This window comes from Cupressus sempervirens, chromosome 5, assembly GCF_028749045.1.
Source record: "Cupressus sempervirens isolate cs-2001-9-10 chromosome 5, ASM2874904v1, whole genome shotgun sequence".
Classification (NCBI taxonomy): domain Eukaryota; kingdom Viridiplantae; phylum Streptophyta; class Pinopsida; order Cupressales; family Cupressaceae; genus Cupressus; species Cupressus sempervirens.
In genome coordinates this window covers 340,157,031-340,180,030 of record NC_143122.1, presented here as the reverse complement: position 1 = coordinate 340,180,030, position 23,000 = coordinate 340,157,031, and the positions used below count along the sequence as shown (strand labels likewise).

General features: G+C 37.7%; 1 protein-coding gene across 5 annotated transcripts in view; it reads right to left on the bottom strand.

Moving 5' to 3' along the window:
- LOC149556080 (uncharacterized) overlaps nt 1-21,619 on the bottom strand; it is a 115,994-nt gene extending 94,375 nt beyond the window's left edge. For 2 of the 5 annotated variants that reach the window (XM_089830225.1, XM_089830224.1), the window contains exons 1-2: nt 21,433-21,618; nt 21,221-21,308 (exon numbers count right to left, since the gene is read on the bottom strand). In XM_089830225.1, coding sequence (XP_089686351.1) covers nt 21,221-21,308; nt 21,433-21,483 — 139 coding nt within the window. In that variant the 5' untranslated portion in view covers nt 21,484-21,618. Of the gene's footprint in view, nt 1-21,220; nt 21,309-21,432 lie in introns of all 5 variants that reach the window. The other 3 variants (XM_089830222.1, XM_089830226.1, XM_089830223.1) reach the window with 2 other exon arrangements.
- Nucleotides 21,620-23,000: the final 1,381 nt, after the last annotated feature.

The window sequence follows — 23,000 nt, the reverse complement described above, 5'->3', positions numbered from 1 at the left end:
GGCCAGAATTAATTGTGGAATCCTATTGGAGAAGTGGCAGGCTCTTGGATTTCCAATCTACGATTTTGGGAACCAACAAGGCGAACGTCCTGGTGTTGACTATTTGTTGATTTGACTATTTATGTTCAATGTTCGATGTTCCAATTGAATGCAATGTTTAAGTATTTACTCTTTTACATCTTTATATCTTATATTGCAATACATATTTTTATAACTAGAATTTTAAGTACCATATGTATAGTATATACAACCCCCTTTGTCCCCCCCATTCCCCCACGGTCCCCAAATTAAGGCCCTTTTGCCCCCCTGTCCCCCACGGCAGTGTAACTATGAGATAAATATATATTTATATATATAACACTAGCCATGTGTATTATTCTACCGCCTAACAAATGAGAGATCAAACATAGTCAGCTCAATCATCATGCATTATATCAGTATATAAGTTTGTTGTTTTCCTTATAGCAGCTTGATCTATTGCTTATATTCAGAGATCTCATATTCTGATTGATCTAATGTCTTATTCTCTTTGTATTAAACATTGACCCTTATGGATTAAAAGAAGAGTTAAGTTTCTCATTCCCCATTGATCCTTCTTTCCCCTTCATATCTTTTGTGAGGAAGGGTCACACCTCTTAACCATATTTGCTCTTTTCAATGGTCACACCCGTTCACAATTACCACCTTCTAAAAGGGTCGCAACCCTATAATTATTGTTGCCCCTTTGGAAATTTCTTCTCTTCCTTCCTTTAATTCTTCCTTAATTCCTATGCTCTCTTTATGCAGATCAGAGCTGTCTTATATCTCAGAACACAACTTAATAATGATACCTTCTTCCATGCATTCAACAAATGAATTTCCCTCCTATTTAATCTTCATGATGGGAGAGTCACAACCTTTCATTATTACAATCTTTCAAGAAAGTTACAAATATTCACCCTTTATGCCCTTTGAGAGACACACGGCCTTTGATAACTATTACTTTTGAAAGAGTCACAACCCTTCATCCTTTATGGATTTGAAAGAGTCACAACCTTTAATAACTGCCCCTTTTGAAAGAGTCACAACCCTTTATCAATTCTTCCCATTCCAATCTTCTTCCACTATTCCGTCCTTCCCATGCTTCCTTCTTCTTTTATTCTTCCCCCATTCCAAATGAAATTCTTTTCTACCTTTTAAATCTCATGTTTGGAGTCTCGTCTTTTTATTTCATGCCTTTGACTATTCAATGAACATAATTAAATTTTAATTTTAATTCTTTATATTTTAATATAATTTTTATTTATATTTTTTTTATAGTTTACTAATAAGATTATTGATTATTTAATCCTATTTTAGAAAGGGGGCATTAAAGAACAACAAAGAACTCTAAGTAGGAATTTGCAATACAAATAAAATAATCCAAATCGCATACCAACTACTACCTACATGTTGTGCTTAAATAACTTTCGGAGGAACTTCTCGAGGGTTTACAAAGATACCCAACGACCTATGAAAACAATTAAATAAAAATGGGTCCGAGATATACTAAATCAATCGGCCCATAAACAAAGGTTTGATTAATTATTTATTTTATGATGGGAACATTACAATCCTCCCATCCCAAAATTTGTTTGTCCTCAAGCAAATGCAATGTCGGATGCTGCAGAATGTGTTCACCTTCCCAAGTCGTGTCGTCCAATGGCAAGTGTTTCCAGCGTACCAAGTATTCCCTCAAGGTACGGTTTCACAAAGTCTTCTCCCGTACATCAATGATCCTGGCCAATTCCAACACGAACTTCCCTTCTTCATTGAGCGAGGGAAGATTTGTGGTTACTGCGATGTTTTGTTCCACGACTTTCTTCAAGCATGAGACATGAAAGACGTTATGAATGTGGCTTCCTTCTGAAAGTTCCAATTCATAGGCAGTTTCACTGATGCAGAGAACTACACAATAAGGACCATAAAAACATGGTTTCAATTTTTTTCCCCTTTTGCCTTCAATGAGGACTATCTATACGGCTGGGGTCTGAGATAGACCAAGTCTCCCATTTCGAAACTTCTCTCCATCCCGTGTTTGTCGGCGTAGACCTTTTGTTGATTCTATGCCCTTTGTAAGTTCTCCTTCAAGAATCTTAGGATGTCTTTGCAATGTTCCCGTTATAAAATAAATATTTAATCAAACCTTTGTTAATGGGCTGATTGATTTAGTATATCTCGGACCCATTTTTATTTAATTGATTCCATAGGTATGGCTGTCGACTATCTTTGTAAACTGTCGAGAAGTTTCTCCAAAGGGTATTTAAGCACAACATGTACGAAGTAGTAGGTATGCGATTTGGATTATTTTCTTTGTATTGTGAATTCTAGTTGGGATTCTCTGTTGTTCGTCATCTCGGAAGTGAAAGATCTTCCCTACTTGGCTATTCCAATTTCAGTGGGATTCATCCCTCACCCTATTCTGTCTACGTATTACTTGCTCGGATCTAGCAAATCCGCGCACCATCTTTGTTGCAGATTCATCTATATATATATTACTAGAATTGGATTGAAACATTTGCACTGGCATTAATTGAGGTATTTAGCGAATATATGTTCTAGTATCTAGTTCGTAACTCATTCTGCACACACCGTACGGCCCCTGCAAATCCCATGGCTTAAACAACACATACTGTACTACCTGGCCATCTCCTTAGCCATATGGCTGCCCCTCCTCATACCGTGTAGTAGTCAACTCACCCCCACACCGTACGGCTTCCATATCACCATACAGACTTCCCAATTGCATTCATCCACTGTACTTGCCCCTACTGTACGGTCAAACATCACAAGCTCTACACAGTAGTTGCTCCTCCAAAACACCATACTCTTCTCCCAGACCGTACACCACACTTCTTAGGCCACCGTACGACAACTGAGACATAGTTGGAACATTACAGTCTTGCCCTTCCTAAAGCCAATCCCTTGCCCTTGGTGCGCAGCTATCACCCAATACCATGTCGATAAAGGAAAAGGGTTCATACCCGTATAGTGCTTTGAAGGATGCCATCCCAATGGACATGTGATAAGTGGTATTTTAACAATATTCCCCTAGATGCATCCATTTGACCCATGCCCGTTGTTGTGCCGAAACGTGGTTCCGAAGGTAGTCTTCTAGCCACTTGTTTACAATCTTCGTATGTCCATCTAAGGGTGGTAGCTAGTACTTGGCAATAATTTTGTTCCTGCCAACCGAAACAATTTTGTCCAAAAAATACTGAGAAATCGACCATCCCTATCACTAACAATATTTCGGGTTAACTCATGCAAACGAAAAACTTCTCTAAAAAATAAGTCGACTACCTGTGCAACCTGGAAATTTGAGGAGATGGTGAAGAAGTGTGCATACTTCGTCGCTCTGTCAACCACCACAAAGATGCAATCTTTCTCATTTACCTTAGGAAGTCAAGTGATTAAGTCCATAGAGATACTTTCCCACTTTTGTTCTGGTATAGGCAAGGGTCGCAGTAACCTAGCAAGTAAAGTGTGTTCGGATTTGTTTTATTGACAAACTACACATTCTCATACGTACTGCAATACATCTCCTTTAAGTCTTTTCCATGAAAACCTCTCCCTGAGCTATTTATAGGTTTTGAGAAAACCTTGGTGTCCAGCCAAGGGTGAGGCATGAATTTCCTTCAGAATTTCTGTTTCAATTTGGATTCAAAGACTAAGTATATCCAATCCTTATAGTAAATGATGTCATCCGCCACCTTGTATCGGTCATCCTGAGTGTCGTCGTCCATTAGCTTACATGCAATTGTGTGTTTGGAATATTCCACCAATACATGTATTTTCCAGTTAGCTAAAATTTGAGACAGTAAGCAGATGGTGGGTTTTCTTGACAAGGCATCTGCAACCACATTGTTCTTTCCCTTCACATATGCAATGTCAAAATCAAAAGCTTGAATCTTACTTACCCAATTTTGTTGCCTCTCATTCAGATCATGTTGCTCTAGAAAATATCTCAAACTATTATGATCGGTACGGACAACAAACTTGGAACCTACCAGATACTGTGGGAACTTAGTCAGTGCATGCACGATAGCCAACATCTCTTTGTCATAAATGGAATATACAGGCTCCGATTGTGTAAGCTTTCGACTCTCATAGGCTACTGTGTGTCTATCTTGCATTAATACCACACCAATGTCCTCTCCGGATGCGTCACACTATAGAATGAATGTTTGCGTGAAATCAAGTAAGGCAAGAACCAGGCAAGTGCTCATTGTTTCTTTTAACTTATCAAAAGCGTGTTGCACTCTTTCATTCCACTAGAAGGAACCTTTCTTAGTCAGATTTGTTAATGGTGCACTGAGCTAAGAGAAACCGTTTACAAACCTTCAGTAATAACTGCAAAGTCCCAAGAAGCCTCGCAACTCATAGAGCAGTTTTGGTGGGGGCCAATCTAGGATAGCTTGAATCTCCTCCTGGTGGACCTGCACTCCATATTTACTGACAACGTGCCCTAGGTACAATATTTCTGTCATACCAAATTCACACTTGGATTGCTTGGCGAACAAGGACTGAGCCTTCATGATCCCTAGGACTTCATCCAAATGTCTCAAGTGTTCTTCCCAAGTTTTGTTGTAAATAAGGATATCATCAAAAAATACCAACAAGTACTTATGCAACTGTTTGTTGAAGTTGCAATTCGTGCAACACTGAGAAGTAGTTGGTGCATTTGTTAATCCAAACAGCATAACCAGGAACTCATAATGCCCATAGTGACAACGAAAAGTCGTTTTCTCCGCGTCTTCTTCTCCTATGCGGATCTGATGGTATCTGGAACGAAGATCTATTTTAGAAAAATAAACCGCACCATGTAGCTCATCCAATAATTCATCAATCCTGGGAATAGGGTATCTATTTTTTATTATCTTCTTATTCAACGCACGGTAGTCCACACAAATGCACATCGTCCCATCCTTCTTTTTTACCAATACTACTGATGATGCAAAAGGGCTAAAGTTGGGACGGATCTATCCTTTTTCGAGAAACTCCTGAATCGTCTTCTCGATCTCATCTTTGAATTTTTTGGGATGGCAATATAGCATGGTGATAATTGGTCTGGTGTTAGCTTCCAACTCAATGGTATGCTCAAACCCGCAATGGGGGGTATGCCAGGAGAAATGTCTATAAAAACTTTATCATGGGTACTCAAGATATTTTGAAGATCATCATCCCAGTGGGGTATCTGTTGCCCTTTCATTGGTTCTGTCGAAATGAAACAATTTGTAGCCCATGTAATGTCATCATGTTGAAAAATGGCCTCCATCCACTGTGTAGAAACTTCCTTCAGTCCCTTATTGGCCATCCCACGGAGAACAACCTTCTTCCCATCGACAACAAAAGTGAAGTACATCCGCTTGTAACTATGTGTGTATTCATCAAGTGTCTCCATTCACTGTATGCCTAGAATAACCTCCATTTCATCTAGGTCCACTATAAAGAAATCCTCCGTCACAATGTGGTTAGCCATGGTGATACTCAGTTGGGGAGCAAGGTGCGTATAGGGCAAAAGTGTTCCTCTGACGACCTTGACTTGAAATCCTATGTCCGTCTCAGTAGGTAGACCTCTTCTTTTCACCAAAGATGAGTTTATGAAGTTTAGAGTGGCTCTGCTATCAAGCATCATAATGACCCTTTGTCCTTGAAGAGTTCCCCGTACGCAAAATACCATACATCTCGGGCTCTCGGCTAAGGCGTGCTTCCCCCACACCGTACCAATGAGGCAATCCTCTCTGTATAGTTCAAATTAACCATTTTGGAGTCCTCGTAGGGGTGATCATCTTTTATGGGTCGATTCTCCTAATCGTCTTCATCATTAGATATGACTTCGATGTAGTGTATTTTCCCTTTACAGAGGCATCTGTGTCTAGTTTCTCATGGTCACGTGCAATTGAAACATCATTTCTTCCTTCAGGGCTCCTATCTAGTAGCTTCGTCCAACGAAGGCTTCTTCGGTAGAGACTTGTTATCTTTGTCCCTTGGAAATACTGGCGGTTCGTAGTGGGAGTAACCTCAAGAGGATGATGTCAATGATGATGCCATTCTTCGCGCCTTTTTTATAGCCTCTGAAAGGGTGGGCATGATTGAAGCCTTCTACCCAACCCCTCAATGGTTCTGTCAGTCCGTCCATGAAGAGCACTATCCATCTCCTTTCAGAAATGTCCATAACCAAAACAGAGAGTTTCTAAAATTTTGTGATGTACTGGTCAACCAATCCAATTTGCCTCAATTGTGCCAACTCTTTGAAATTAAGTTCTGGATCTTTACCATCAAACGGATCTATCAATCTTTTAGTGAATTTGGCATAAATATTTACTTGGTCATGCCCCAATGTGATAGTGCCACGATGCCACCATTCATGCACCACTCCCTCTAAGTGGAGTGCTGCAAATTTAATTGCTTCTTCTGGCATTGGAATAAGCTAGAAGTATCGGCCTTCATTACCCATGCTTGGGCCGATATGGATCTAGATCTGTCAAATGGTGACAGATTTACTTTACTCAACTTTCTTCTGAGATCGTCATTAAAATATCCTCAGTGTCCGCCTCTGGAATATCACATTCTCAATTCTGTGTAGTCTTTGTAGGATATATCATCTTCCAAGTTTGCATTCTTCAAGTCTTCTTTCAACTGTTCTTGAATTTCCTCAAAGGTTGGTTGCCTTCCTCTGCGTGGTACCTCCATCCATGTAGGAAAAGTCAGCATGGAAGGTCGAGAGCGTGTCGGATGACAATCAGTCATTCCCGAAACCGAGTTGGAATTGTGACCATTTTGTTCTCCAGATATCTTATTGTCTACCAGTTTCCAAAGAGTTTCTTCCATAAGTCGCTAAGTGTCATTGATTTGTGCCTAATTCCTTGAGAGATCCCTCAATAGTGCCAGGACTTCCGCGGGAGTGGGTTCTTGATCTACCATTTTATCAATGGAGTGGGACCTCCTTCTCTTCTGGCTATAAACTTTCATTCATTGTTCACAAGTTGGCAGGATCTTTGGCTCTAATACCACTGTAATGATTCATTCCTAACATCACTTGTCTAATGCCCAAACTCGGAGCAGGAAATTAGTCGTACAGTTATACTCAGGTAGTCTGTACAGTTCAATCAGGAAGACAAGATGGTCGTACGGCCTTAGGGTGATGAGAGTGATGTTTGTACAGCTAGTTGGAGGTGATCGTAAGACAAGATGGCCATACAGTATGTGTGCAATACAAGGAGCTGTACGGTAATGGTTGAGGTAACCATACGTTTTGAAAGTGTAGTCCATACGGTGGAGTTTGGGAGTTGTACGAACGGGTATGGAAGTCGCAGAGGGTCATCGAGGTGATGGATTGCGTTGCACTCTGATATGCTAGAGCAAAGTGAATATATTCGCCAAATATGCCAATTAATGCCAGTACAAATATTGAATTCCAATCATAGATATATAGATACATGTATTTGCAAACAAAGATGGTGCACAAAATTGCCAAATTCAAGCATGTAATATAAAGACAAAGTAGGGTGAGGGTTGAATCCCACCAAAACCGGATTAGCCATGTAGGGAAAATCTTTCACTTCCGAGATGGCAAACAATAGAGAACTCTAAGTAGGAATTCGCAGTACAAAGAAAATAATCCAAATCGCATACTAACTACTACCTACATGTTGTGCTTAAATACCTTTCGGAGGAACTTCCCAAGGGTTTACAAAGATAGCCAAAGGCCACACCTACAGAGACAATTATATAAAAATGGGCCCAAGATATACTAAATCAATCAACCCATAAACAAAGGTTTGATTAATTAATTATTTTATGACGGGAACATTACACAGATAAGGATTTGCCTTTCCCAAAACTGAATCATCATCGTGACCATTTTGTTTGCCAGAGATTTTATTTTTGGCCAGTTTTCGTAGAACTTCTTCCATAAGTCACTAAGTGTCGTTGATTTGTTCTTGATTCCTTGAAAGCTCCCTCGGTAATGTCACGACTTCAGCAAGAGTGGGTTCTCGCAAATCTGTCATTCTATCAATGAAGTGGGATCTCATTATTTTCCGGCTATAAACTTTCATTCACTGTCCACAAGCTGGCATGATCACTCACTCTGATACAACTCTAATGTTCCAAAGACGATCTTATCCCGAGGGTATCTTTGTACGAAAGCAATCTCGGCCCAAGGACAACCTTGATCAAAGGCTATCTCGGTTTGAAGGCAATCTTGATCCGAAGGGGATCTTGGTTAGAAGACGAAGGCTATCTCGGTCCGAAGGCAACCTCGATTCGAAGGGGATCTTCGTCCGAAGGCAATTTTGGTCGAAGGCAATCTTGGTCTAAAGGGTACTCAGTTCCAAGGCAATCTTGGTCCGAAGGGGGTCTCAATACAAAGGCAAAGGCTATCTCGATCTGAAGGCAATCTCGATCCGAAGGGACTCTTTGTCCTAAGGCAATCTCGATCCAAAAGGGCTCTTTGTCCGAAAGGAATCTTGGCTGAAGTGTATCTCAGTCTGAAGAAGATCTTGATCTGAAGGCAAAGGCTATCTCGGTTCGAAGGCAATCTCAATCCAAATGGGATCTTTGTCCGAAGGCAATCTTTGCCGAAGGGTATCTTGGTCCGAAGGGGATCTCAGCCTAAAGGTGAAGGCTATCTCTATCCCAAGGCAACCTCAATCCGAAGGCCATCTTCGTCCAAACACAATCTTGGCCGAAGGGTATCTCAATCTGAAGGAGATTTGAAAATGTCCATAGGTGTAGGTCCAAGAAATGAAGATTGAGATGCCCAAAACAAATGTGCACTATTAATTGGATTCCCAATATAAACAAGATATTCACCAAAAAAGATTTTCAACAAAGAAAAGGAATGTATGCAAATTGTCACCAAACATGGAATTTATATTAACAGACAAAGATAATTGGATGCCCAATATAAACAAGATATTCACCAAGGAAACAGAATGTATGCAAATTATCACCCAAAACAACTCAACCTCATGGACATAAATACCCCATCAAGAGAGAAACTAAGTGGCAACAAAAGACACAGCAAGCTCCTATGGAAACAATTAAAATAAAATGGGTCCCAGATATGCTAAATCAATCAGCCCATAAACAAAGTTTTAATTTCTTATTTATTTTATAACGAAGACATTACATGCGGTCAAAGAAGAAAAACTCTTTCTTACAAACATTTGGGGATAAAACTTGATGAAAACCATCAAAAGAAACACATGAATAAAGTTACATAAAGTACAATTCATGGATAATGAATTGCCTCAATGACACCTTATCAATACACTAAAACAAAGAGGCTATACCTACGAATTCATGAGGAAACCGCATAGGATTGCCTCAATTTTGTGATGTCAAAATTGAGGACAATAATGCAAAATGCAAACATTCAAGGAAATGCCTAAAACAAATCAGTTCATCATATAATTTGCCTTCATGAATCATTGATCGACTCATTATGACTATATATGGCAACATTTAGATTGGTTTCAACTCTTTATAGATCTTCAGTAAACCACAACACATTTCTTTAGCCATGGACAGCCCAAGGTACAACACTTTAGCCTCAACATAATTGTTTGATGAGATGCCCAAACCAACAGAAAACTTCCCAAAAACAAAGTGAGTTTATGTAATGTCCAGTATTCTATCCGATAACCCAATTTATTCCTATTAAACCTAGAAACTTGTGCAACATCCAATTTGCTTGTAACTGTATTGAATGGAGGCGAGGATGATGTCGTACAGTGGAAAGAGGATAGCCGTACAGAGAAGGAAGAGGATGATCGTACAAGGAACGAAGTAGATGACCGTACGTAGAAGGAACCAACTGGTCGTACGTGGAAGGAACTGGAGGAGAGGTTGGCGTATGGACTGGAGGAGAGGATGGCGAACAGGCTAGAAGTGGGCAGTTGGCAAATGGCAATTGGAAGGATGGTAGTTAGCAGATGATAGATGATCAGATGGCAGATGGCAGATGGCAAATGCAAATGGTGAATGGCAAATAGAAGGATGGTGGATGGCAGATGGTGGATGGTGGATGGTAGATCACAGCAAGATGGTGGATCAGGGCAGGATAGCGGATGGCAGGCTGGCGAAAGGGGAATAGTAGATGGAAAAATGGCGAATGGCAGATGGAGGATGACAGAAAGAATGGTTGTTGTACGAAAGGCAGAATGCAATGGTTGTACAATGTAGACTACGTACGAATGGAAATGAGAGGCATACAACTTAGGGTCCGTGTGGCGAGCAATGACAAATGTTGGGCACGTACAGGAGGATAATTCATACGGTACAAAAATGATGTGCGGAGTGAGGGAATGAGGTGTTGTATGGTAGAATGATGTACGTAGGGGATTGTTGTGGTCATACGGAAGGATGCATGGTACAAAATGGAGAAATGGAGGGCAGCAAACTAGTTTGTATTGTAAGTGATGTTGTTCATTCGATGGGTAAGAGACAGAGATGGTAGTGTAACTAGCAGAGTTAGGGGGAGTAATGGAGGGAAGTGTTGATGGCATACAGTGAGTGATAACCGATAGGCGTATAAAAGAAATATGAAATAAGTCAAATAAATGCAAAGAGTGTTATTACCTTCAAGTTGTTAAATGAAAATAACATTAAACACTTAATACACACAAGACATCAATTTGTAGCCAAACAAAGAATATAGTTGCAATAAAGATGGTGCTCTGATTTGCCAAATCCGAGCAAAGTAATACACAAACAAAATGAGGGTTGAATCCCATCGAAACTGGAGAGCCAAGTGAGCCAATCGTTAAACACATCGATGCCCCAATCCAAAACCTTCATGAAATTATGCAAACCAACCTCTTGTGAAATCCCATAACTCAAATAGATCTTACTGCGTCCATGAGGATGGTCGTGTATCAACGCGGATCAATGCCTTCAATGGATGCATTGCACTCCAACCCAGTTGGCACTGCTACAACACCCATACCAATCAATATTAGCACCTTGCCAGATGCCATTTCCACTATGCCCATTGGTGTTTCCATGATGTTAGGCAACACTTCCATCATACCCGTACTAGTCGACAACATGTCGATCAATACTACCACCACTGAACCTGTGCTAGTCCATACTACCATGCCATGTAATACTTCCATTATACCAGTCCGGCACCGCCAGCATACTCATTGCAGTCAACATTTCCATCATGCCAGTCAACACTACCACCGTACTAGTTTGCACTACCATGATGCCAAGAAACACTGCCACCATACCCGTACCAGTCGGCACCATGCCAAACGCTTCTGCAATACCAAATGAAATTGCCACAAGGTTGGATGACACTGCCACTATACCTGTACCTATGAGCGCTATGTCGATCAACACTTTCATTGTACCAGTCAGTGTTGAGACCATACTAGTGAAGAGAAAGTGTCTGGAGTCACCAAGATCCCTAAAGAAGCCCATCATAAAAAACATTGATGTCCAGATCCACAGCCTTCATGTAATCATCAATCTCCTTAGGAACTTCACAGCCCATGTAGATCCTATTATTTTTATGAGGAAGTCCTTCACATGAAAAAATTGCAGTCATGCACAACTTAAGCACAATTGAAGGATAAACTCCATATTCAACCAACTATGGTTGCTCCTACAAGGAATCATCAATAGCATCTCCATGAAGTTGAATAACTACAGGTAGAGCTTGCTCACTCAGAGGATCACTGATAGGACCCAAATTTTCATCTTCTTCACCATTTTCATCATCTTTGAACTTTCAAGTGCCCTCCACTTGTAGGCATAGAAACAAATTCTAGCAAACCCTCATGTGACTCTTCATTTCCCTCATCACTCTGATTGCTATCACCAACCTCCTTAACCTTGTACAATTGAGATGTCAAATTTTCTTCACAATGCTTGAATACATTATTGACCAATCTACATGCTACCATAGAAGGGACACATTCTAGATTATGAACAGCCCATAACATAGATATTATAAGTTCGGATATTCCATCCATCTCTTCAATGCATGAAATCATAAGTTTTTCCATAGAAATTGAAACCCTAGTATCATGACACTTCTTGATTGTGACCAAGAAGTGATGAAACATATCATGGATCAAGTCTTGCAACTCTAGATCTAAGAGGAGGTTACCTACTTGGACATTTGTGCAATTCTCCACTATTGTAAATCTCCTACCCAATGGATCACTCATTAAAGTCATCAAGGCTTTAAAAACTGTCAACGATTGTAGTGCCTACCCCTAGTTGACCTTTTGTATTATTGCCGAACTCTTTTAAGTCAGCTTTATGTTTATGCTTGATGATCAGTGGCATTATTTTCCAAATTGTTGGATATTATTTCATACTCAGTTGATTATACGATGAGTGACTTTGGTAATAGTTATTTCATGTATGCATGATTGTTCTTCAATGATGATGATAGTATATAATGATTACAGTTATTTCATGATGATAGTTGGATTATTTATATGTGTTTTCTATGGATACTTACCCCATACTTGCATGTGTATGGTGTACCTATATGTTTTATTTTATATATGATGTTTTTGATATGGTTGAGGGAGGGGGTCATAGTCACTTGCTAATCGAGATCTACACGATGCACCACTCCCCGCCATTGCCTATTTAGTTTAGAATATATGTGTATGTACATCGTGGACTTCATGCAGATTGCAGGTACCGAGTATCGATTTTCCTGAATTGCCAGGATGAGTGTACCCTATCCCAGTATCTCAATGGTAAAAGAGGGGAGATAATTCTTGACTCTATATCCTAAACTTAAGCCAATTGTCTTAGAAAATAGGACAAGTATTTGAGTTGTCTACCCTTCTGAATTCGTCAAGTGACATAAATTTGTGATTCTAACCCTTGAGCTTGTTCTAGTATTTTGTACTTTATTATGGGTTTTCATATTCAGTCTCGTGGGCCTGTGATGATTTTCTGTTATAATTAAATCAATTTAAAAGAATAATTAATGATTTAATTTAATGAAAATTTTATGAAATTTGATATCTAATTAATTGAAAAATTAATTAAATAAAAGAATTAAATTTAAAGATTTAGTTAAAGTATAATTTTGGGCGTAATAATATTTATTTAATTTAATAATAATATATGTAGGATTTCATTTTTAAATAAATGCTAAATATTATTATTATTTAATATATATTTTTATCAAAAACATCTCAAGAATTAAATAAAGAGAGAAAGAAATTAATTTAATAAAGATATTTTAATTAAGTGGTAAAAAGGTTGTGCATGAAAATTAAGATATAATTAAAGAACAAAAGAAAAGGGTTTTTTGCGTGATTGAACAATCAAAGCCCTAAATTTGGGGAAAAACTCTTTATTAGCAATTTAGTGTTCATTTCTCCAAAACCATGGTTTTGGAGGAGCAATTTTCCAAGAAGAAGGGTTTCAAAAGAAAAGGGATTACTTGTGTGTTCCGTGTGTTTATTGTATTAGCATCAGATTCAGCTAGAATCTTGTGGATATTTGCACAGTAATTTTTCGTTCTTTGAATTCCTATCTTCTTCATGTCTGGATAAATCTATTTTCGAAATTTTAGATTTGGTTGAAACCCTTGAGTTGAAATTTACTGTTTTTTTGTTCTTGATCATGTCTATGAACGAATTAATTATATTGAAACCCTTGTCATATATTTTAATTGTTCTTAGTTCTTAAATTATCTATATATGAGTATTGAGAATTTATAAACCCTCGTTTTGTTAATTTAATAAATTGTTTTTAATCAGGCAGGGTTTGGGAAGAGAAATTGATTTTTAAAATGCAAAATTTGAATGGTTATTGAGGTTTTCCCTATCAAATCTAATTTTGCAATTTTTATTTAAAAACATATATAAAAGGGGGGAGGGCGAGTTGTTTGTTTTTATAAACAAAAAAATTTAAAAGTATATATATTAGTGGGCGGGGCCACCAACCCCCCACCCACCCCTTACCTTTCACCTCTCGCATGGCGATGAGAGTGCTATCGGTGGCCATCATGGCTGCCACATGGTAGACTTGCTGCCGTGACAGCAAGTACTGCCGTAGGCAGTACTCTGTAGTCACGTCAGCAGAGCTCCCGCGTCAGCACTACAGCCTGCAGGCTTTAAAAAGAAATGGTGTGGTAAGTTTATTTCAATTTTTTTATTTTATTATATTATTTTATTTTAATAACATTTTTATTAAATGTTAAATTTAATAAATGTTTTTAATTATTAAATGTTAGATTGAATTTAATAAATGTTTATATTTATTAAATGTTAAAATTTATCAATATTATTATTATTTTCTTTTAATAATTATTATTTTATTATTAGATTAATAATTACTTTATTAATAATTTAATATAAGTTATTTTATTAATAAACGAATAATTAATTATCTTTAATAATCTAATGATTATTGATTAAAAATTAATAATATTTAATTAAAATTGGAATTAATGTATTATGAAATTGTATATGTAAAGTAAATTCGAAAATTGTAAATTTTATCAAACTGAAAGCTTACAATGAAATAAAAACTTGAACCCTACTATTAACTCAAACTATGTGTTTTCAAAACCAAACAGAAACTATGAACTACACTGTTAGTTATATGTTTTCTTGTGTGTTGGGTTAGGGGTTGACTTAGTTCTTTGACCAAATCGGCATGTTTACTAGAGGCTTGGGGGTTTGTTCTATGATGTCATGATGATGTTTTGTATACGATCTTTTATACCCAACCTTGGTTATGTGTCACGTGTCTTCTTTGATGAGTTTGATCTGTTAATTGTCATTGCTTCCCAGTTCCTCTTGTGTAGAACTGAAGTGAATGGTGTGACTTTTCTGGTGTAACTTTTGAGTCTTCGATCAGTTATCTTTGGGTTGCTTCCCAATGGCTTGTATACAACTAAGGTGATTATGTGATTTGTTTTTGGTAATGTCATGTGATGTCATGATTTTGTTTATGTGTACTTGATTTTGGATTAGTCTTGTTAGGATGATCGTATTGGTGAAATCTGTGATTTTCAATCAGTGATATTTCAGTGCTTTTCAGTTGCTTGTTTAAGAACTGATGTGTGATTTATGGTCGTATGAGACCTTTTTCTTTTATTGAGTTCAGGGTAGGTTATCTGTATATTATGTTGGGAAGTGGCTTGCAATGGAGGTCGGAGCCCTAAAGAGGTTGCCTGGGTAACCCATTGTAGGTTATGTAAATAAATGATAACATTTCATTAAATGAGAGTAAAACAAATTAATAAGAGTCATTGTTTTTCCTCGCCCATGCCTCGAGTTCTAGTATAGGCAAGGATGGGAGTAGAGAGGATGCTTGGTTGCCACCTTGCTTCATTAGTATGCCTTGTCAATACGAAAGGATACTAGTGCCGCATAGAGTCACTAGGGGGTCGGAGTCCAGTGAGGCTACCAGGGTAACCTTAGAGTTGGCTCATGCGATGACACTTGCCCACTTACATAGTAGATTTCCTACATGTCATTGTTGCCTCTGGGTTTAGATGTCATTTGTATCTTGGTACCTTGAGTTAGATTGCTTTCAAGTTTTCCTTGACCTAGATGTTGATTTTGACTTTTGCAATTGTTATCCTGTTTGGGACTTGAGACTATCTCCTCAGCGCGGTGGGAGTGGACCATGTAGGTTCCATGAGGTCAGGTGGTAGTGCTTTTTACTTTTACCATTGAGATTTGACAATTAGATGTCGTGGTTGGAGTTCCCTATTTTGTATTTCTTTTCATTATATTCTTGTGTACTATGATAGATGGTTATACCTATTGTATTGTATTTTATTTCATGGATCTTAAGAGATGATTTTTAATCTATTTTATGATGTATATTCTTTCAGCCTTTCATACCCTATGACCTGTACAGTAGATGATTGTGCATTTTGATTATTGCCAAGTGGCATTCAGGATAATTGTATATTATTTAAATAGATTTGTACTCGTAATTATTTTTTAATGTGGATGTGTTATATATTGGTTTTAGTATTAATTAAACTTAAATGTGATTCAACATCATGGGACCCTTAAAAATTGTAATTTGTTTTATGGTATGTGCTTATGTGTATGTTATTGCTACTACTATATTATATCTGATGTTGTTAAGTTATTATCTTTCAAAAAAAAAATGTTTGGCAAACTTAGTGAAATTTTAGGTTAATTTATTTTAAGTTCCCTAGTGGGGTACGATCACATGCAATATCTCTATCATGGTGTTATCATCATACGGTGCTCTAGGAGCCAAAATTCTCAAGATCTCACTAAGACATGTTGTAACTCTCGACCTTATTTCCTTGTCATGGTGTCTCAAAAGCTTGGGTTGACTTAAGGGATCCTTAATTGGTGAAAGGGTCCTCTATATAAAACTTGAAGGTAATTGGTCCACCTTACACAAAAATACTTCCAATATATCTAATGGAAGATCAACACGCTCGCTAAGCTCTTTGCCAATCTTTTGTAGTGCCTTGATCCGCCACTCTCCATTGTTGTTAGTCGCCATAGTTTGATCTCAATCCTAAAATCTCTCAATCATTCCACCGGGCTAGCAAGATCACTAGCTCTGATACCACTGTAATGTCTCATATTCTATCCAACAACCCAATTTATTCCTATTACACCTAGAAACTTGTGTGACGACCAATTTGCTTGTAATTGTATTAAATGGAGGCAACGATGATGTCGTACGGTGGAAAGAGGATAGTTGTACAAGGAAGGAAAAAGGATGGTCGTACGGGGAAGGAAGTGGATGGTCGTAGGTGGAAGGAACTAGTTGGTCGTACATGGAAGGAACTAGAGGAGAGGTTGGCGTACGGACTGGAAGAGAGGTTGGCGAACGAGATGGAAGTGGGCAATTGATCGATGGAAGATGGAATGATGGTGGATGGCGGATGACAGATGGCAGGATGGTGGATAGCAGGATGACAGCTGGCAGATGTCAGATGTGAGTGGTGAATGACAGATAGAAGGATGGTGGAAAGCAAATGGCGGATTAGGACAGGATGGCAGATGGCGGATGGAGGATCAAGGCAGGATGGTGAATGGCAGATGACAGAAAGAATGGTTGTCATACGGAAGGCAAAATGCGATGGTAGTACAGTGTAGACTCCGTATAAATGGGAAAGGAGACCCATATGACTTAGGGTCCGTAAAGTGGGCAATAGCAAATATTGGGCATGTACAAGAGGATAATCCATACGATACATAAATGATGTGTGGAGTAAGGGAATGAGGTGTTGTACGATAGAATGACATATGTAGGGGATGATTGTGGATGTACAGTATGGAATAGAGAAATGGAGGGAAGCAATCTAGTCTGTACGGTAAGTGGTGTTTTCCATTCGGTGGGTAAGAGAAGGTGATGGTAGTGTAACTTGCAGAGTTGGGGGGAGTAATGATGGAGGTAAGTGTTGATGGTGTACAGTTAGGATGATAACCGATAGGCATACAGTAAGGGTGATAACCAATAGGCATACGCAAGAAATATGAAATAAGTCAAGTAAACGCAGAGTGATATTACTTTTGAGTTGCCAAATGAAAATACCATTGAACACTGAATACGCACAGGACATCAATTTGTAGCCAAAAAAGGAATATGGTTGCAATAAATATGGTACTCTGATTTTGCCAAATCCAAGCAAAGTAATACACAGACGAAATAGGGTGAGGGTTGAATCCCATCCGAACCGAAGAGCCAAGTAGGGAAGATCTTCCACTTCCGAAATGGCGAACAATCCAGAACTCCAATAGGAATTCGCAAATACAAAGAAAAAATCCAAATTGTATACCAACAACTACTTACATGCTGCACATAAATACCCCTTCGGAGAAGAGTCCTAAGGGTTTACAAAAGAGTGTTGACACAGCAAACACCTACGGATAATTAATATGATTTGGTCCCCTTTATTAAATAAATCAATTAATTAAATAAGTCCTTGTGATATTATTTAATTTTTAGGGCCATTCAATCAATTAAACTAATTAAAATATTTTATTAAAAATTGGGGACATTACAATTTAGATTTGAAAAAAAATATATTTAGCATAAATTTCACAAGCAGTACCATTTAAGAGGCCAATAATGTTTCTACCAATAGACCGCAGGAGAGAAGAAATTCCTAAATATTAAGTCATTTCTAGCTTTCCAAACTCCCAGAACAGATATTTGGGCATGAGTTGCTTCACCTTTAATGGCCATGAAAAGGGGGTGAACTGTGAATTAGATAAAACCTGTTAGGGGCTTCCAAAATGGAAGAACGAAAGAAACAACAAGGTAAGCATTAGAGAGGATTAACCTCTGAACATCTTTGACATAGGGAAATGCACAAAAAGGTGATCTCTACTTGTTTTAAACATTCACATAAGGAGCATCTGCTTGGGTTCTCAAATTTTATTTTCCTAATGTATTCTTAAGTTAATTCTTGTTTCTTAAACAGAAGCCAAATAAGTTGATTTTGGGAATATCCCTTTCTGCCTGATATATCTCCATCCAAGCAAAAGAGGTCAGGAAACACCAGTCAAAACTTAGAGCCTTAATTAATTTTGTAGGTGTCAAAGCTTTGAATACCCCCTAAATTAGCCTTTCTCCAACCAAAGGATTAAGAGGGCTTCTTCCATGCTAAATTCCAATGGGAATTCTGGAATAGGGTATGTATATCAACCAAAGCACAAATGAATAAAGGAATTTTGTCAAATGTTGCCATTGGAACTCCCCTGGTAGACATGTCTGCAAAATGTTGAAGCATACATAAAGCACGTGAAGTGTTTGATAAACTACCCAAGAGAACAGTGGTCTCATATAATGCAATTATTGTAGGATATCAACAGAGTGGATTTCTTGAAGAGGCTCTTGAAACTTTCAAGTAAATGCAATCGGCAGGTGTTCAACCAATCTAGGAGCTTTGGAGCAGGACATTATCATCTATGGAATATAAAGGAGAGAGGAATATTGTTAGATGTTGCAACTGCCCTGATACACATGTATGCAAAATGTGGAAGCATAGACAGGGCCATTAAAATATTTGGCAAAATGCCACTGAGAACTATGGTTTCATGGAATGTCATGATTGCAGGGAATTTACAAAATGGACTTGCTGAAAAGGCTTCAAAAACTTTCAAGTGCAATCCACATGTATAAAACCAAATTCAAAAACCTTTTCCAGCACCCATCCTGCCTATGCCCAAATAGGAGCTTTGAAACAGGGAACAAACATCCTTCAAAGCATAATGGTAGGGGATCTTTCCTCGGATATTATAGTTGGAAATGCTTTGGTAGACATGTATGCAAAATGTGGATGTGTGGACAAGGCAGGTCATATGTCTGAGAGAATGCCTCAAAGAGATGTCATCTCATGGAGATGCAATGATTGGAGGACACGCATAAACTGGACTTGTTGAATGTGCATGGTTGACCTTCTTGGCTCTGCTCACTATCTTGAAGAGACACCGAAATTTATTATGAAGATGCTAGATAATGTTTTTGATGCCCGTAGATATAACACTGCTTTTTTATTTGTATCCTAAAAATGTTGCCACTTATAATATCTATGTAGAAATGGGTAGGTGTGATCCTCTCAAATATCTACGTAGAAATGGGCAAGTGGGTGAAGTTCAAATGGTAAAAAGATTTATAAAAGATAGAGGAATTAAAAAAAAATCCTATGTGTAGTTGGATTCAAAACCATTAACTGGTACATGTTTTTCATGTAGGGCATAGGATATAGGAGATATATGCAAAGTTGGAGAAATTGGCTTAGAATATGAAAGTAATTGGGTATATTACAAATTCAAGACATTTACTTAATGATGTGGAAGAGAAGGGAAAAGAATTATTTCTATGTCATTGTAGCACAAAGCTGGCAATCCTATTTGGTTTGTTGAACACACCCCTATAACAAACATCAGATATGTTACAAATTTTGAGTATGTGCCAATTACCACAGAACAATAAGAGGGATAATGTTCTTGCAAAGATTCTTGGAGATGTTAATTTAAGCAGGTTGAAAATTGGCTTGCACCATAATATTGTGCACTATTTCACACCCACCCATAGTAATAATGAAGAGACAAGAACTTTCAGTTCCCTGAAAGTTTCTTTCTGTTATTTAGTTTAGAGTACTTGGCAACGTAGACCACTGTTTGCTTCACAAAATTAGATGGATTCAGTGCAATGCAAATCACTGGTTATAAACACTATTGGGGCAATAAAGTAGGATACCAATGGTCAACTACTCAAGTCCAAAATCATACACAAAGCTAGATAATGTCTCCACCATCCTCGTCATTAATATAAGGCATATTATTGCATATATGATGATTTAGACATAGCTATATCACCTTATTAGTGTACTAATCAATAAATAGAAAGCACAATTATTAGCTTTATAGATAAATCCAACATATGTCTTTATGACACTCAATTTTAATTGAACTTCTATAGAAAAGGGGAGGAATATATGTCTCAATACCTTAGATTGAAGCTTCTTGGGGAATACAACCAAATTAAATTTTTAAAATGCAGATTGTGTTTTAGCGTTTAAGTTTTATTTTAATTATTAATTTTATGTGTGTGCATATATGACATGAGCATGCTATCAAGGTATATGCGGATATTCTATTGAAAGGCCATAGGAAATGAATCAAAAGCTGCCTATAAATTTGACAATATGGATATGAATGACATGGAAGATTGCTACAATGACTCATATGAAGATTCACCACCTAACATTGTAGAAAGATTTTTGTGCCCTTCATTATATTTATTCAAAATATATTTCCCTATCGGCATAACCATTGCACCTCCTTTTGGTGTAAGTGCTTGTAAATTGAAAGACCTATTAAAAAAATTTAATTAGTCTGAACGAAAAAAGACAAGAAACCCAAAAATACGCCCATAAACTGCCTTAAAAGACAAATTAAAAACATGAAATTCATTGTCTCTAAATTAATTTCAATGCATTATTTACAGATGGAGGAAAACTGAAAAGAAGAAATAATGAAAACTCCACAAGCCCAAAATGCATAAAATGCCATAATCCATGACCTGAAAGAGAAAATTCATTGCCTCTTTTTTATTCGAGTAAATTAAGTTTTGGGGAAGTATAAAAAGGAAATGACAAATAAACTGCCATTACGAACATAAATCAAACATAAAATTCATTCCTCCAATGTAATTTTTACGTTAAAGTATGAAAAAAAAGAATGCATACTTGTATAAAAGCCTTGAACCTTCAGTTGAGGATGATCCTTTCTCAGCTTTTCCATGACTCTCATAATTAGAGTTGTTTTTCCAACGCCCTGTTAAATAAAACAAATACATACTGCGCTTACCGAAAGCTGGTATCGAATTGTCAAACCCTAAAATGAAGGCTCATAAACAACTTCAAATTCGTGAAACATTATCTACCATACGTGAACTTACAGGAGGCCCAGTGACCAGGATACATTTCTTATGGGGAGTAGCCGTCATCATTTGAATATGAAAATGAAAAGAATTATGTGCATATCACAGTGCAGAAAAATGAAGACAATATATCCAGCTCTTGTTTTTTCTTAGGGAGTAGCTAGAGTGCATGTATATGCTAAAATAGGATCATTAGATCTTTTGATTGAGTGGTTAGATCTTTATTGTGCCCTTATGACAAAATAATGGGAAAAAAATGAATTTTGTAAAATTTTCAAGAAAAATATAAAATATAAAATAAGAAGAAGAAAATTTGAAGTAGGGGGGATTTTGCATGACTATCGGAGTGGTTAGAGAAAACAATGGGAAAACTAGGGACCAAAACAAAAAAGCAACCTAGAGCACTTGAGGGGAAATGGTCATAAAGCAAGAGAAGAACTAGTTGTGAGAGCATGTATGAGTACTTCAAAGGCCAATGGACTGGGACTCACCTGTGTGTATCAAAAACTCTTCCTTGTACTTTTATTTATTTTCTTTGTAGTTGTACTAGTTGCATCATGTATGACTATTTAGTGGGGTAACTTAGTCAGGATGGAGATGTTGATTGCGCAATTAGCATCCTTATAGATGACAGTCTTTGAGCAGTGATGTTGATTGCCAAATTATTGTCTACACAAATGGCAAAATAGATGATTTTGGACTGAGATAGATGAGAAACTAACTTCGTGTCTCTACAAATCGACGCTTGTTCTAATGAGCGTCTACTTTATAGAATTGACATCTCTACCAAGGAAGAAATGGGAGACTAGTTGGTGTTGCGAAACACTGCCAAAGGGGTTTAGGATAGACCAGGGACATAATGCCCTAATCAAGATCTTGTTTAAGAAGAAATGGGAATGGTTAAAGGCTAACTAGCATGGGTTCAAATGGATGTAGGCACAATCGTCGCCATTGGAATCCAAGGACCATGGGATCCAAGGAACACTAGCTTGCCCCTATGGAATAATAGGACTAGTTGAGCTTGATTGATCTAAGGATGGTGACACTATGCAGGCTAGATTGTGTGCACAAGTGGCCTTAGTTGTGTGTGTATAACAAACTCATGACTGCACTAGTGGAGCCATGGTATAGTAACACCTTGAACTTCCACCTACCTATAAGAGTGGTAATGATCACACTACTAAATGTGTGGGGGATATAACAAGTGCCAATTAGGGGTATCATCCTATAGTACATCCTAGACGACTCAAACTACAATATGGAGCTATGTTTAGATGGAAAATGATAGACATTGTGTGAGATCGCATGAGGATGTCATGGCACTTGATAGTGGATGCAAGTTTACCTTGATTAGCATTCTACCTAGCAAGGTTGATTAGAGAGAAATTGCTTTTAGGTTTGAAAAGAAATGGATGTTATTAGTCAAATGTTGGACCAGGATTGTGTGGTTTATTCTTGGTGTTATACTATGCTATAACAACTATACCACGACATGCACATGTGTGTGTATCATTTAGGTAGGAAGCTTGGGACGAAGATTTCTCTACTATTAGTATGAACCCAAGAGCACTCTGTAGTTGCTTGAC